General features: G+C 47.0%; 1 protein-coding gene across 1 annotated transcript; it reads left to right on the top strand.

Annotated features, from left to right (window-relative positions):
- The first annotated feature begins 4,947 nt into the window (after positions 1-4,947).
- Positions 4,948-14,776, top strand: synpo2la (synaptopodin 2-like a). Its single transcript, XM_086173301.1, has 4 exons — positions 4,948-5,443; positions 8,728-8,879; positions 9,016-9,734; positions 10,973-14,776. The coding sequence occupies exons 1-4, from the start codon at positions 5,342-5,344 to the stop codon at positions 13,567-13,569; spliced, it is 3,570 nt and encodes a 1,189-aa protein (XP_086029427.1). The 5' UTR covers positions 4,948-5,341; the 3' UTR covers positions 13,570-14,776.
- Positions 14,777-17,731: the final 2,955 nt, after the last annotated feature.

Consider the following 17,731-nt stretch of genomic DNA (forward strand, 5'->3'; position numbering starts at 1 on the left):
GTACTTTATAAATGACTGAGCAATAATAAATTAATAAAAAATAAACAAACAAATAAATAAACAGATAAACAAACAAACAAATAAATAATTAGTCTGAAAAAAAAATCATAATAGAAGAATGTAAAGAAATAAACTTGTTTTATGTTTGGTGCTCAATCCTAGCTCCACACTTAATGCAAAAACGCGTTGCTAAATGTGACCTGTACATTTTGCTATCTTTATGTCTGAACGTCATGTATGGACAGAGTGAAGCCGTTCCTCTTCCTAAACCCATCAAACCGTCCCAGACCGGCTTTGAACGACTCTACCGACGCCTCGTCCGTCGACGTTCCCGCCGTCCGCTGCACCAAATCCCCATAAACATCTCCTGCCTCCTCACAGACGATGCTCTCCGCCACCGTATCTCACCCAAAACAACTTTTCCATCAAACTACTCGCTCCCAACTCAGATCTGAGCTCCAATCACAAAGCACAAAATCCACTGAGCGACGGTTCGGATCTCGGAAATCTTCCAACTCGATTCACCGGTAAGTCGAGGTTCCGCTGCATTTGCCATATTTTCCATAAGAACTCACCGCAGCCTCCACAAAGAAGTTCCACATTTTCCATTAGTCAGCCTTTCACAAGCTTTTAGACAAAGGCGGGAAAGCATGTCTGATTTTGTAGTTGTCACACACGCCCCGCTCTCCACGGCGATGCACATCAACCGGTCCGGACACAATGGGAGCTCACACGCCAACCCGAGGCAGGCCCAACGCAGGAAACGCAATTAAACAACTCACAGTGCAAACACACACACACACGATGAGGAGGAGCGAGCAGTCTGGTTCAGCGCTTCACCTACCGGAGCATAATTAGCATTTCCTGTGTTTTTTTTTGTGTTTCATAACTCATATTCTGGACAAATGGTTCACACAATCGCTTTTTTTGTGGACGTGCAGGTGTGTGTATGTGTGTGTTTGTGTGTGTGTGTGACTCATCGTCGAGGTTACGGGGGGCCGCCTGGCGGCGAGCCGGCTGCGTGTCACGAAGCGGATGACAGAAGACTCATCTCCCCCAGGAGTCCTGAAGGGAAAAAAAAAAAAAAAGAGGAGGAGGGACAGTCTGTCACAAAAGCAGGGTCAAGAGTTCAACCTATCAGGGGAAAAAAAAAAAAACAGGGGAAAAAGCAGGAGAGACGGCGTGAAAGTGAGACGGACAGACGGCGCAGGATTTCACGTGGAGTCCAATCTGTCCGTCAGCCTGAATGACAAACACAACCGGTGTTTTTTTTTTCGCCCCCCCCCCCCGAATTTAGTTTGAAATCTGAAGAAAACACTGAGAAAAACACCATGCTGCTATAACACCTTATATCATGACGGTACCACCTACTGACCTTTGCACTAAACTTTACACAAAAAAAAAAAAAAAAAGTGTCATGCCTTCAAATATCACCTTGTATCTGCACGCACTTTATACTTGATAGTTTAATGTTTACTATTTAATGTGACAGTGCACTTTGCTGCTCATTTGCTTTCTGTCATTATGGTGTGGGATTATGAGAAAACCGATCTGACACTCCATCCATCCATCGTTTGCCGCTTATCTTGCACTTAGAGTTGTGGATCGGGGACGCCGGAGCTCATTCGGGGCAATTTTCCCAATTTTTTTTCCATACAGAAAACTACTGCCCGTTTAAACTGCGCTCATCCTTGCACCAGCAAGTTGCACTCAAATGTTTTATCTGCACTGCCAACATTGTTGCTATGTGTTAAAAATGTTTACACTATCATTATTTATTATCAATACATATCTAAATGCACTGCGGGCAGCGAGGTAGGAATTTCTCTATACAGGGAAACACATTTCCACACTGAGCAGGTGGCAAGAAATGCTTTGAATCATGAATATTGAATCTACATACGGAGTCATTGATAATAAAGCTGACTTTGTAAACAATTGCGATTGCAATGACAATAATTAACCACCACCCCCTTCTAAGAAGGAGCCGTCAAATTAGAAACTTACAGTTCTTACACGTTGTGAAAAAAAAAAAAAAAATCCCCAGAAGGACGGAGTAACTAAACATTACGAGCGCCAAGAATTTAATCAGAAATCGGTCTGTGAAAATGTTACAGTTGCTATCCGGCGATGAGGCTCATAAATGACAGACCTTTGTGAAAAAGTTTGAAAATAAGCTGCAAAATGTCAGAATTATATTGTCTTCAGAAGGGAAGGGTTAGCCTTTTTGCACTTGACATTTAGAAAAATCTCCAAACTCACCGGGGGATGAGGGGGAAGGGGGGGGGAGTCGGTTGAGCCGTGTCTCCTGAAAGGGTACGTTAAAGTTGTGGGAGAGATGTGCTATTTAAGGCTCTGTTTAACCATAAAGCGCACAATGAAAAGGGTGTACGTGTCCAAAAATAAAAAAATAAAGGGATTCTTCAAGTTCTGCACCTGAGATTCATCTTTCAAGAACATCCTGGAAGCATGGCAGCTGGAGTGAATCTTAAAAAGTTCAGTTCTTAATATATACCATCTATTTTTTTATTTTTTTTTTATTTGAAGTGATAGCTCTGCGGCTTATTTTGTGCTGTTTATTTGTGTATGGTGGTGGTGGTGGTGGTGGGGGGGGGGCAGCTTCGGGGGGCCGCTGTTAAAGGGCATTGGACGGGGGCCTGCCGTGACTCCACCAGTCGGCCCGTCAGATGAACGGGGACCCGCAAAGAAAACAAAGAGAAAGAAAAAAATAAAAAATAAGGAAAAACGTCTACGGCTATCAGGAGCCAAACCGAGGGGAAGCCGCCGCCTCTCCCGGAGGAGAAGGTTCACATTTTCTGAAAGGAAGCCATCCTGAATAGGAGCTCCAGAGGGGGGATGAGATGTTCCCGGGGTGCAGCTGCGCTCGGATCTTTGACCTTCTCGCGGTTTTTGTCCCACGCGGCGTCGGACTTAGCGGCTCTTTTCTTGATCTTTCCCTCTTGGCTTTCTCCCCGAAGCTCTCCCGCCTCCACCCGGCGGAGATCAGTGTGAACATTTTTAATTAAATGTCAATCAATCAACTTTTGGCTGAGGCGATCATCAACTTAGAAATGTCACGGTGCATGAATTGCGTATCCGTGACAGCAGAAGGCCACCTGGCTTTTTTTTTTTTTTTTTGTCCAATTTTGCAGATATTTATCTGCAAAAACCCGTTATTCCATTACATTACATTTGGCAGGCGCTTTTATCCAAAGCGACTTACAATAGAGGACATAAGCTCTGCAAATAACACTTGCACTTCCAGTTCCAGTTCTTAAAAATATTACAACAGATCCGGTTGCTTTGAGTCCCCCTCCGTGGGACCGATATCTTATCTAATCTTATCTATTTGAAGAATTTTGGAAATCCAACAAGCTTTTCTCAAGAGTCTCCACCGCCTTTGACCACAAGAGGGAGCAGTCGGCACGTGTTCCGTGCAAAGCGTCCGGACGTCTCTGAAAACTGCAGATTTTCTCCACGGCGGGTCGGTCGCACTCGCGCTTTAACCTGTTAGGTCTGATCCCGTCGGCCGACAAGACGGGCTGACATTTCTCCCGAGCGTCTGACCCGCGGCTGATCTTGGTTGCTATACTGAGATCCGGAGACAGCTGCAGACCGAGGCTGCCAACGGGGGCGGCTATCATTGGTAACCTCCGGCGGCATTGATAATAGCAACATCGGCGAGCTAGCGAGGGGACCGTCCGGCCTCTATCAACGGATTTAGAGGCCTGTCAGTGCCCCGGAGGAAAATACAACATAATTAAAGTCAGTTGGTTCAGCGAGGTTGCCTGGGAGACTGTTTGCTGTTTGTGTTGGTTGGATTTATGACAGTTATAGAGATTAAACCTCTATAATAATTAATAAAACATTATTGCCGGTCGTTGTGTGATTGGGTTTTAAGCTAACCCCAGTTGGATCTCGGACGTTTTTCCCTCCGTTCTTCAACTCTCCACCACGAGAGGAAACCCGACCCGATTTGTTTTGGAAATCAAGAGGCTGGCGACATTTAAAACCGGACCTGGTTTGAATGTCACAATCCGCGAATCCCGCGACAAAAACTTGGACAACCTCCACGTTATTAGGAGCAAAACCAGGAAAATCTATGACTATCAATGTGAAATGTGTACTTTGGCGCAAATATACATAAATTCATGTTAATTTTCCCCTTTTTAAAACAAATATTGAGATCGGCTTCTCGGAGGGAAACGTCTAAAAAGCTATTTGGCGTATTGGCATCGACAGAAGTACAGGCTGATCTTATCATTACTCTATGTAAGATTAGCGTCGAGCTTTACGTCCCGGCCCGATGGGGATTCTGGAGGGGTTTCGCTTCTGCTCGCCTCGGGCGCCCGTTGGGAGCGACGCGCATCAAGCGCGCCCGCGTCCGGGCGTTTGGCTCGGCGTAAGAATGCGTGGCGCGACGGCGATGGATGCCCGAGTTTAAGGTAAACGTGTAGCGGGATCACTCCGAATCTCAGCGGGGAGAAACACTCCCACCACTGCAGGCTTCACTTTTAGCAACTGCGATTTTTTTTTTTTTTCCTAACATGGCATCTTTGCCGTTCACCGACCGCACAGGACTTGTACCTTGGGACGCATTTCTATGTCGCTATGCGGGCTGCTTAACTTGTATTTATCTGGAAGGCCCCACGATGACAGCCCAGAATGTCTCCAGCCTCCAGTAATTACAACAATTAAGGAAGTGGTGCCAGCGCTGATCCGGTTATGTAAACAAAAAGGCTAGCTCCGTGCCGTGACCTGGACGGTCGCGCTTCCAGCCACGGGCCCGAATCACGCCATGAGACGAGAATCCCGCGGCGTCCGGCGTAAAGGTTACCCGTGACCTCAGCGCTGTAAAGCGAGATATAAAACAGCTCCACTCGGATGTTCTGAATGCTAGCTTTCCCTCGGTCCGCACGGGAGCCAGGAGAGCGACGGAGGTGGCGGCGGGCGTCCTATTTTTGGAGGGGCTATCAGCGGCTCGGCGGTACAGGTCTGAGTGACAGGACAAGTGTTGCCGTGGGTCCTCCCCTCGCTCCTTTGGAGCAGGCATTCCTCGGCGTAAGCAGACACAAACCCCCTCCCATCAAACATCTCCCAGCTTCTCCCTGGGTATGGGTGGGCGCGCGGGAGCGTTTGCGGGCGTGAGCGTCGGCCTCGGAGCCGGACTCGGCGAGAAGTAGGCGGCCAAGCGTAGATCGGAGCTGTGCGGAAGGGGGGAGGGGGAGGCCCTGAGCGCTGAGCATGGGGCCGATGCACTGAGGGCCCCAGCGACAAAAATCAAACCGCGACGAAGAGCAGACGCCAGAACGGGAAGGAAAAAGAAAAAAAGATCAACATAATGGTGGCGGAGGAAGTGGTTATAACGTTGTCCGGGGGAGCGCCGTGGGGCTTCCGACTCCAGGGAGGCGTGGAACACCAGAAACCGCTCCAGGTGGCCAAGGTAAGTCGGGTCAGCTAACGCTCCACCCGAGCGGATTATTTCACGGTTTTGCCGGGTGAGAAGTGGAATCCCGTGTTCGAATCGGCGACGGGAGTGAAACGCCGGCCGGGGAAAACATTGAAACGGAATACGGCGGCTGCCGCGCAGAATCGGTTCGAGGCTTGAATATGAGTCATCGTCTTGTTTCAGAACCGGGTTCGTGCACAGGGAGGGGGGGGGGTGATTTATTGTGTGAACTTTAAACTTCTAAATCAGTACGCGTGGCGGGATGCTTGCATTTCTTCCATAGGTGCAGCTTCTATTATACTGCAACATAAATCTGAAAGGTGCCCAGAAAAATGGTAACTTTACAGATAGTTTTGGATGAACTGAGGCAGATCAGCTGCTACATCGTGGCAGGTTTTAACTGGAACATTGTTTTATAGATTGTTAATACGCGTTTATGAAAGGCAGTTTCACCTGCGTCCGACTGACGCAGTCCCAGGTTTATGACCAGATATGCACAATGGAAAATAATTTGACAGAGAACCCGCAGTCACCCTCAAGACACGCTTGTCCCATTTAACCCGGCAGGTTACCTGAGGTTTATTAGGAAATGCTTTTAGCACGTACCACAATAAATGTCTGAATATAGATCCCCGAAATCCCCGGGTCTCCTGCTGCATAGCTCTATGTGATATAAAATATTAAGGACATACTGAACGTATGCAGGCCAGCAAAAGAGGAATGAAAATGGCTGGAGGAAAACTCTGAAAGAAGATGTAAATCATCTCCAAATGAAAAATGCGAAAACAACCGCGCTTTGCAGAGTGTATGGCTTGCAGGCCTGACTTCATACTGATTAGTGAAATTAGCTTGAAAAGGAAAAAAAACAGTGCTCAGTTGACCCGTCATCGATGGATCAGCAGCCTCTTTATCCTGCTGAGGGATTTAGACATGCCTCTCAGTCATGTCTGAGTCAAGATACCATCGCACACACACACACACACACACACACACACACACACACACAATCCACATACATGTATAATAATTGTTGACTGAGCAGAACTACTTTTCTGGCCAGCTATATTTGGTTGAGAAGCACCGGGTCATGAGGTTAGCCAGGGTGTGTGTTTCAGCTCGGTACTGAAAAGCTAACCTCATGCATTCAATATGTGCACCTCTCAGTATGTGGCTCGTGAATCGAGCATTTGGGATTTTGAAACTAATTATTATCATGCAGCTTATAATGGATATCCGCTAAATCCCGATGCCGGCAAATCAGTGAATATCAACAAGACGAGAACGTAATTTCCAATATTCGTGTTCAGAGAGCTTCATACACGAGTGTACTTTTCAGTCTCTTTAAAAAGGAGACGCACAACATATTTTACATTCTTGACACCGAAAACCGATCGATCAAAAGTCTCTTTTCGCCACTTCAATACGGCGAGGGCGAGGTGTCTCGGTGTCACCCAGAGTTCAGTCGTATTCCCGCAGGTCAGGAACGAGACGGCTAGCATCGCCATGGCAACATCCGACTGTAGTCGAAGCCTCCCGGGGGACTCGGATTGGCGGATTAGACCGCTTCTCCAGTGTCTGAGATGTTTAGCAAACCTTCCGCTGATACTTCAGGAGATGTAATTGGTCTAGTTGCTTAAACAAATTATCACATGAGCACATCATTATATCATGTTATTTGTTGTCACGAGCTGAAACTCTGACTCGTGATCGTCTCAGCCGCGGACCCGTTCACCGGGTGCAGGAAGAACGCTCGTTTCAGGATATTTTCATGGAAACATCAGGAAAAAATCTTCCCGCCAGAACCCGATGGTCCTAAAGTTCACCTCTAGCTGATTTTCGGTGCGACTACGATCACTTTTTTTGATATTTGCACCAAACCTCAGCACACAAACTGGGGTTCCAATCCAAATCCAGAATTCACTTCATTTCCCTTAACGTCTCTTAGCACTGTTGCCGAAGCTAGGATATGAGGATATGTCAGTCAAACTAAAATGACGTGGTTCGATTCGAACCAACCAGTGCAACCCTACTGAGAAAGGTCCAAAGAGAAAAGCTAGCAAGGAGATTCAGACGTCCGGAAATTTTTTAAAAAACACGATGGAATAAAGGGAATAAAGGGAGTCCACTGTCCATCATCTTGCTCTCTCCTGGAGGCCATTGTGGCTCAAACATGTGGGTTACATGTATGCGTGCTAAACATTAGCCTTGCCATCTATGAGCCGCTTGAATATTCCTGGATTTGTCAAGTGGCCGGGGGAGGAGGGGGGTTAAAGAAAAACAGCTTCTGTTTGACCTGGCTACATTTACGGGGCACTTGACTGACACAGAATCTAGCGGTCCGAAGGCAAAGCTGCAGGACACCAAATCACCTTTACGGCACAGGGCAGCTGTTTCTTTCTGACAACTGAAGCAGCGTGCTCCTTCACCCCGGAGAGCAGGAAGCCCTCGACACGTCGGGTCTCAAAGTGTTCCATCTGGAACAGGTGGAGTAGTTTGGGGTTTGCTGAAAGAGGCGATGTGTCAGTGGTGGCTCAGTGCCCGTGCCTGTTTGTGTGTTTCTTTATGAGTTAATGTGTATTTTTGTAACAGCCTATTTGCTGTGTGTGTGTGTGTGTGTGTGTGTGCAAACATGTAAGGGTATTATAACGGTTATACTTTGCTACCACAAGGTGACTGACTCAATGAATAAGCACACACCGGCACAGGCCGCTTTGAAAGGCTTAGCTAAATGTGGATATGAGATTTCATTACATGCAAACCAGAATAGCTGAAAAGCAAACTAATTAGGTCAACCGAAGCCTTCTCATCTCCAAAATCAAACGGCGCGGTCCTTGGCCGCTCCTGAGACAATGCACTCATATTTGCGATCAGCACCGCGGTGATGGTCTTTGAAAATGTATGCTTTGAATTCATTATGGGGCGTGCTGACATGGTTTGAATAGTCCTGAGGCACTTTAGGGTCAGCATAAAGCCGAGGTCCTGACAGACCTTGGGCACAAAAAGCAGAGCGCCGAAAATGCTGGCTGGCATTTCCCTGTTAGAGTGTGCATGAGAGGCCCACTTGAGTTGCGATATGTGGCACGCGTCCATAGCGAGACGAACTCTGCTCTACGTCAAATTGCTATCGCAAATCAGGACAAGAGAGCGGCATAGCATCAGGCGGGCTTTGCATCGCGACACATCCTAAATAAACCGGTACTTACCCTATGCATTACACGCACTTGGTGACGAGGACTCGGGCGTGCGCCGTCGCGTTACTCCTTCGTTTGTCTGCGCAGGTGCGTAAGCGCAGCAAGGCATGCAGGGCTGGGCTGCGGGAAGCCGATGAGCTGGTGTCCATCAACGAGCAGCCATGCGGAGCGCTGTCCCATGCGCAGGCCATGAACCTCATCGACAGCTCCCCGGGGACCCTGCACATCCGAGTGAAGAGGTTGGAACCGTTCTGGAACGTGCATCTTCCAAATCTATTGTAACCTCCGAAGTCATACTCGCCTCGGGTACGATGGCAATGAGGAAATGAGGGCCTTGTTTCGGAGGTTCACGTCAGGCCCTCTGCTTGTTTGCAGGATGCCTGCTGGGTTTCAGTCGGTGGTGCTGGTGACCCGTGCCCCTTCTCCTCGTATCGACAAAGAGTACCGCGCCACTCTATGCGGCATATCACCCACCAACCACCAGCACGCCCCCGTTCGCGAGGTCCACCGCAGCCGCTCCTCCCTGACCAGTGGTTTGACATCTCCGCCCGGTAGCGAGGCTTATTATGGCGAAACGGACAGCGATGCGGACGTAGCGGGCTACGAGAGGCAGCGTCGGCAGAAACGACGCAGCCCCAGCAATTCCAACCCCGGAAAACCGACAGGACGGGCCTCCCCTGAGGGCGGCGAGACTTCGGAGATGAGCGGGTACGACAGCGCGCCAGACGCACAAGTTTATCCAAGTTTGCTGGATGGATCTGGGGAAGGTGGAAACGGTGGCGACGGCGCACCGGGCGTGGCACGGAGGGAGGTGATTTACCAGCCTCCCGGTCCAGGACTGTGGTCCTCCCAGACTTCCACAGAAACTTCTTCCATCATCTCCTCGGCAGATGACCAGGGGCCACGGGACGGCGCACAAGAGGAAGACAGTGGCTTCCTGGAGCCGGCCAATGTGCCGCTGGTATCCCCCGAGAAAGCTAAGGAGGCACTGTTGCTCGGCTCCCGCAGCCAGCTCGTGCCTATGGTGGGTCCGGTCAGTAAACCCATTGACGAGGAGTTAACCACAACCTACATGGAAAAGGCCAAGCAAGCCAGTAAGTACAAGTGCATTGGAATTAGATGCGTTGCAGCAGAAAGAATTTCCCTTTGCATGGCTCCTAGAGATGTGCGGTAAACTCAATCATTACACAACTACATTGCGTACATGCAATTTTTTTCACACTACCTTTTACACTTTGTCGTCGTTTTCATGTGAAAATTAAACAAAACAAGTCAGTCGACGAATATCATCCTGAATTATTTGGCATGTTTACTACAAGCTCGGCGTCTAAAAGGTGATCCATCCCAGAGCTCTGAAAAGCACCTACAGCTGCCTCGAGGTATCAAGTAGCAGAGAGGGGATGCTCTCATTTTTCCTGACAACTCCACCCCCATGCCCCAAACACACACACACACCACCACATTTGTCTGATCTCCGTGTCGCTCTATCCCTTACTCTTACTGGTCTTTTGTCTTTTTTCGATTATGATGTGACTCACGTGGGACGTCCCGGTGACACGACAACGACCGGCGCGTTTACTCGATGCCGATGTTGTTTCTGTTCGCGTGCGTGATAAAGTGATTTTGACGCAGTAGTCTTCTGCAGGACCACAATTCCTTTCCGGTTTGGTTAAATCTCGAGCCCGTAATCCTACATATCAAGATTTTGACCCAACCGAGGTTCTAGCGACTCTCTAATTTCCCTTTCAACCACATTGTTGTGAGTCATCCCACAGCAAGTCAAGTGTCACGTTGTGTCCACCCTTTGAAGTTCTCCTTTCGGTCACCTACAACTTGTCACTTTCCACAAGCTTGCAAATATTTCCTAAGTTAGATGTTATGTTTAGTTAGTACATGCTCTTAATAATGTGTAAATGTATCCTTCACCCCGGCTAATGTGAGAAGCTGAAGGCTTGCCTGGAATTTTTCCGGAATTACTCCAGTAGCAATGCATGACATGAATGCCTTGTGAAGCTCTGACAGCGGAGACGGATTGAATCCTGATGTCAGAGTCCATTTTTTTCTTTTCCATAAAGGTCAAATCGGTTGGGAAGACATCTGCAGACGCGGCGCAGCATCTACTTGGGATGTAAAGTCATCAAAACATAATTATTCGAAGGCTAGAATGTATCAGTTGGCTAAAGTACTTTTACTTGAGTTGCCTTTGTGATGCACTAATTCTGCCTGTTTAGAATTCAGTCGGTCCTCGCTATGAATAATTTCCCATCTGCTCCTTGATGCCGGATGCAAATGAATGCTAATTCCTAATGTTTGTGCCTATTACACCCCGCAGAACTGAACCGAGGAGATACACAGCAAGACAAGCACGTAAAAGAAGCCAAAAGCAAGTGTAGAACTATTGCATCCCTGCTGACCGACGCCCCGAACCCTCACTCCAAGGGGGTGTTAATGTTCAAGAAGAGGCGGCAGCGCTCCAAGAAGTACACGCTCACTAGCTTTGGTAGCGTGGATGAAGATAGGTGCGAAGACTCACAAGAGGAGGATGGGGTGTGCCCTGGGAGCGAGTCCGAGTTCGATGAAGACGGTTTTTCGGCGGTCCCCGATCCAACGTGGGATAGTGACTATATAGATATGCTGGAGAAGAGGGCGACCGCGGGCACTGAAGGTCGTGGGGATGCAGTGGGGGATGCTCCGAGTCCAGGCTTAAGCGACACCACGGGCAAAGGTGCCCAGTTGTTTGAGCAGCAGAGGAAGCGGGCCGCCGAGCATGCTAAAAGGGCGGAGTTAGCACAACCGGCGGCCATTTCGCAGTCCCTCGTCCAGGATCAGGCCCAGATGTATCACTTGCAACCTGAGATACAACCGAACCTTCTCTCTCAGCAGATAGTACCTGGCACTATAACGCTACCACAAGAGCCGCCCAGAGCCACGGGGTCAGCTGCCGTTGCGGCTCAAAGCGTGTCCAACGGGGACTTGTCCTACTCTACGGTTGGCATGGCTAAAACAGAGACATCACTTCCACCCGTGGCACCCAAACCGCCCACTGCTTCTGTTACTGTTCTCGGTGGCCATTCTACTACAGCGGAGACGCCGGTGCCAGATCTACCTGCCAGCAACGTTCTCAACAGGACTGCCCGTCCCTTCACACCTGGCCTCATCACCATCCGATCCGCGACTGCTCCGGTTACATTCAAGCCACCGGTCACAAAAACAAGCCAGCGACCTGCTTCGGCAGCTGTCATGCCACCGCCGTTCTTACCAGCCTCGGAACACGCTGTTAATATAACATCAGTGATCTCACAACCACCGCCCGGTCTGCAGTCGGGGCTCCCGCCGTCGTCCTTTAAGCCTCCGGGTCCACTGGCTCAAACATCCGAAGCCATATTTTCTCCGTCGGCCATATCTGCACCTGCGGAGAAAATACAGACAGCACAAGCAGTAACCCCTGTTCATCAGGCACCGTTTGTAAATGCACCCCCAATATCTCCGTATGCAATACCCCAAGCTCCGGAAGAACCTGCTGCCCCCGCCCCTGTTCTTCCAGTGTCACAAATTCCAGGAAGAGTTCAGCCAGTTTTCCAAGGACCGCCGGTCGCTAAGGCAACTCCGCCTCAAGTTTCCATGGAGCATTTAGCACCCGTGTCCATCGTCTCCCAGCCTGAAGCCGCAGCTCCCACCCCTGTTCCCGGTCCATCGGGTCGCACGGGAATCCTCCTGGAGGCTCGACGCCGTGGTGGCAAACCCAAGCCCATGTTCAACGTGCCCGAGGTCAAAAAGAACTCCCCGAACCCCGAGCTGCTATCTATGGTGCAGAACATCGATGACAGGTCTACCCGTCAAAAATATGTCCCGAGTGCCTCCGAAGGCGACCGCGACGGCGCGGAGGAGGACAACGGTGCCGAGAGCGGTTTGGGAAGGGCGCCGCCTCCAGTGGCGCCCAAGCCTCGGGTCATCCAAGAAGCCCCAAAGTTTCTCCAGGCGGGCGGTAAAGGAGCCCAGCTCTTTGCCCGCAGACAGAGCCGTATGGGTATGTATGTGGTGGACACCCATCCCGAGACCCCTTACCAGCAGGAAATGGCGGGATATAACACACCCTACACTGATGGGCCTCCGCATTCATCTGATTGGAAATACTCTCCAAATGTCCGTGCCCCACCACCAATTGGGTACAACCCACTTCTGGGCCCCTCTATTCCCACCGGGCCTCAGAGGGATAAAAGCAAGTCAGACAGCAAGGGTAGAGGAGGTTCTCAGAGAGAAGGTATTAGAGCGCTGGATTTCATGAGAAGACAGCCCTACCAGCTAAACCCTGCCATGTTCAGCTACGGCGGCAGCGCAACTAATCTATCACCCCTGCCGTCCCACCTGGCCCAGAGGCAACAGCAGGGCGGCTACACGCCGATGGTGGGAAGTTCATTGGCCTCGCCGAGGCAGATACCCGTCAAGACGGTACGCGCCTATGAGATCAAGCGATTCTCGACACCGACGCCCATGTCGGCGCCCACTCTGGCTACAAAAGTTATCGCCCCCCGGTCGGCCACCACGCTCGGTGAGCGCTTGAATCGCTCGGATATGACCTCCCCTCCCGATCTTTACACGACAACCCCAAATACCTTCTTAACACAGGTACCGCTCAACGCTGCAACCCAGGCTTTTCCATCCTCTCAAACCGCAGGACTGCCAAGCCTACCGCAATTTTCCGCCCCCCCGATTCATGACCCAGTTCCCCCTGTAGCCCCGACACCTTACAGTCCACCGTCCTACAACACCGGGCTCCAAGCAGCCAAGCAGTTCCAAAGTGCTCCTGAGCTCAGCATCCTTGCCTCTTTACCGCCACTCAAGTCCAACACAGTTCAAGCACCGAAGCCACATTTCGTCGCCACCAAGGGAGGCATACAGCCTCGCGTCTGGAGGCCAGGGGCGATGTGAATTGCAGAAAACCGTCCATACTATGAGAGAGTAACACACACCAGGGAAATGTTTGAGGTGCAGATCACCGGAAGCGGGTCGGAACATGAGAAGACAGCGTTGCACTTTGGATCCAAGAATGGCTACAGTGATGACTGATCTTGAAAAAGTCCTCAAATTTAATAACAGTAAAATCTGCATGTTGAGTTATATAGAGAGTATACGACATATTTCGTCTACTGTTCAGCAACCATCCGTTCGCCACACTTTGTCAACGTTATGTATTGTTCATGGAGTTCTCCGGTGGTATTAATCAGGGAGATTATCCAATTGATAGGTTCTCAAGTCAATTTTAATATCATTATACGACTGATCATTTTTTGGTGTAGGTCATACAATTCAGGAATGTGCTATTGGAAAACAAAGGGTAATTTTAGAGGCCTTTTCTAGATCAAGTAATTAGATCACCAATCTCTTAATACATTCTTCAGCTTGATATCCGGCTAAAAACATGAGCCAACAAAAAACAGATTTGCTCACTTTGCTTATTATTTTGGAGCTGACGCACAGACTCCCACGTGTCCTATTAATATAACAACTAGCATATGCTTTATGTGCTGCAGTCCACCATTTGCCTCTCCCAGGGGAGGTTTATTTCAGGCTTCTGGATGTCTCGCTGCTAATTTTGCAGGAAATCCAATTAAAATGAGCCTGTAAATAATTACTGAAACTTAAAATGTAGAAATTTTAAATGGTCCAAATAACGATAGTAATAAATCAGTGCTGATTTCTGTTGCACATCCTAGCGGGTGTAGGATCAGACAAGATCCCTATAAGTATGCCAAGTGCTTTTATTGAACTCCAGCTCCAATAAATGATGCACACAAAGTGTATTACCATCTTTACTTTATGCGACTATCAAGAAGAGAAGCGGTCTGCTCTGCCAAGGTCTTTGAAAGGATGCACGGTCAGTTGCGAGCCCAATGTGGTGAAGACTCCTTCTTGCAACGTGAATACCAGGTTGCGCTAAATACCTCCGCTATTGCAAGTATTACTACTGACGCAGTGCTATTATGAATAGGTCAAAAAGGTCAAAAAGTGCCACTTACGAACACTTATCCACAGATATCATCGCTTCCATTCGTCTCTTTGACGCTGCTTTCTTTTGGTGTGACCTTTGAAGAGATGTGTAACCCCAAACTTTTATCCAATAAATAACACAGACGAAGGAGAGTGTATTTTGTTCTGTTCGATTACAGCACGATCTGACCTCGTGCCAGGGGAGGTTGACTGACGAAGAGGCGCCGGCACTTGTAGAATGGCTCAAGACGTGAGAATGGCTGTGGAGGGGGATCTGGTGTATTTCTAAAGGTTGTAGAATTGAATGGATTCATTGACCGAATGTTTGACGGGGTCATGATTAAATGAAGATCTTATGGTTGAGCTGGAATCCCACAGCCTGTAGACATTCTAGAAGGATGAAGAGGAATGTTTGCGACATATCTAAAGGTAGACCTGAAGAAAATAATGGGTAAAAGGCAAAAGAGAGTTAGACCGACGCCCCCCAGTGACCACTGGGTCAAGATGGCTATAGACCGGGTTATGTTGACGGCAATAAGTAAAAGGAGGAATCTCTTGTTTATCTCTAGTTTTTCAGTTGTGGAAGTATTCAGCATTTACTTCTGTTTTCATGAAAAGTATCAGCTCATTAAAAACAAGACAAAAAATATATATATATATATATATATATATATATATATATATATATATATATATATATATATACACGCAATATTGTGGCTGCTAAAAACACTGGTTTGGGGAAAAAGACATGATGAGGTGTAAAATATACTAAATACATGCTTCTGGCTATACTGTAGTTGGATAAAATAACATGTGTGGGAATGTTGGTTATGACTGCTGCATAGAGATGTTTATACTGAAAGGAGGGGGGATAATATATTTTAAGCAGAATAAAATTAGATTTGAAAGCTTTCAAGTTGTCTGACATGTCTGATTTTATATCGCCACCTGCTGCTGACGTGTGATGCGGCTCAGTGTTACCTGAACAAGCTCATCCACCGCATGGGAACATGCAACTGGCAAGCTTACTTCAAGAATATCTGCAAAAACATAGCTTTTTTTTTTTTATTATAACACATTCAGCTAACAGTGATACAGCCTACTATAAGACATGAGCGTGTGTTTACACCATTCCGACTGTAAAAGACATCTTGTTATTGAAAACCAGCTGCACAAATCCTGAACTGATCTTTTGTTTTCATCCGTAAAGCGATTCTCATTTAGCCTGACATGCCAAGAAATACATTCTGTAAGACGTTGGCTTTGCGGCCTTGTTTCAAATCAAAAGAATAAATGAAACGACGCACGGGTTCACGGAGGATCGAGTGCAATCGGGAATGTTTCATCATTTGACAGTTTTTTGTTGTTGTTTTTTTTTCTAAATAAGAAAAATACCTCCAGAGAAAGAACATCATCAATCACTAAGCCTGATATACTAAGGTTGATGCCGCAGCGTTCTGCATAGACCCCCGAATGACAAAACAGGGTGAGTATTGCAATAACAAGCAGTTACGCTGCATTAAATTATTGAAAGGATTTAGAAATGCATAAAAATACGGGGTGTGTGTAGGTAGCTGCATAATTAGAGAGAAAGAAACATTATTCACTTACCTCTCGATGTTTTCTATCTTGGACAGATTTCCTCTCATCTCATCTTCTCCATGGACTGTAACTGGAAAAAAAAATACACATGAATGAGTCAAACATGTCTCATTTAAGCTAAAATAAGATGATCCTTTATCAGTGCAAGGGGAGGAAGGCATAAAAAATTGGAAGAATCACCACATTATGGCCACCCTTTTTCTTTGTTTGTTTTTTTTAATATAACTGAGTGACAGGGAAGAATAAATCTTAGTAAAGACAGTGTCCCAAAAGGCCATTGCATTTTCTAAAGTGGACAGAAACAAATATAAAAATCATATGCTTGTGTAACCAGAGAACGAGAGGAAGTAGAAAAGGGAATTGCAACTCTTCCTATGTTTAACAAATAAAACAAATAATGTGTGAGATTAATTCAATATTCTGGTCCATATGCACTGTGGCCACTAGGTGGTGCTCGAGATTCTTAAACAACTGGGTTCAGTCTGCACTCTCCAGACTAACTAGAAATAACTGTAACCCGTTCTGAGCAGGACATTGTATCTAAACATTTTCTTCTAAATTAGACAGCTTTTCAAACATGGAGTTGATTTTCTCTGGGCCTTTTTCGCCTCTGCACGGTTTCTATTTCAAGATCCGGTGAAAAGACAATGCACATTTGTTATCATGGCACTGCAGCAAGACGCTGTTCTTGTTGTCCTATATATGAAAAAAAAGGCAATAATCACATGGCTCAATTAAAACAATAATGTTGATGATTATTTGTCAAAATCATTACGTTGCTGTTTTCCCACCACTGGATTCTAGACTCTGGAGCCGTGGCGGGAGATATTCTCCAAAATATCTTCTGCTCAGAATCATTCTTGTTTGATTGTGCATGACTTAAACAACTAATCCACATTGCAACTGATGAAAAAGAAAAAAAGATGTTGCACACAAAATATTTCATTTTCAATATTTATTTTTTATATAGAAGAAAGGGCTTTGCAGGTTCGTATTTAAAATAATAAATGATAAAATAAACTGAAACATAGGGATGTGGTCATTTTAATGATCTCGATAAAAATTAAGAAAAGAAATATCTCATTCTCTCCATATGCAAATTTAAAAAATGTATACAATTTACAACCTGTGATTCGCTATGAGGACTGATTCTCATTTATTTCCACCTAAATAAAGAGGTCGTCAAGAGATAATAAGCTTACAGAGGCTGAATTTTGAATTTGAAAAATGTAGAATTGCGTGTGATCTAGCATGCAGGATCGCTTGGGAAAAGGTTTGAGGCAAGAAACTGCAATCTGCAATTATACAGCTAGATGTCATGATTATCTAAAGACTGGCTCCTGATAAAACCCACCAATATTCAGTGATGTCATGTTCAGCAATGAAAACAAGATTATATTCAAGTTTTTACACATTTAAGAAAGACCCTCATTCTCATTCAAGAAATTACAAAATCGTCCATATAAAAGTCATGAAAATGCAATGAGATTTTTCTCGA

The sequence above is a fragment of the Fistularia commersonii genome, chromosome 2 (assembly GCF_037954325.1).
Source record: "Fistularia commersonii isolate RoL2024-O1a breed Wild chromosome 2, RoL_Fcom_v1.0, whole genome shotgun sequence".
NCBI classification, from domain to species: Eukaryota; Metazoa; Chordata; class Actinopteri; order Syngnathiformes; family Fistulariidae; genus Fistularia; species Fistularia commersonii.

Excerpts from the sequence above, each read along its gene's own strand:
- synpo2la (XM_086173301.1), top strand. The coding sequence starts at position 5,342 with ATGGTGGCGGAGGAAGTGGTTATAACGTTGTCCGGGGGAGCGCCGTGG. Across the intron at positions 5,444-8,727 it reads AACCGCTCCAGGTGGCCAAG|GTGCGTAAGCGCAGCAAGGC; the intron begins GTAAGTCGGGTC and ends TTGTCTGCGCAG. Across the intron at positions 8,880-9,015 it reads CTGCACATCCGAGTGAAGAG|GATGCCTGCTGGGTTTCAGT; the intron begins GTTGGAACCGTT and ends GCTTGTTTGCAG.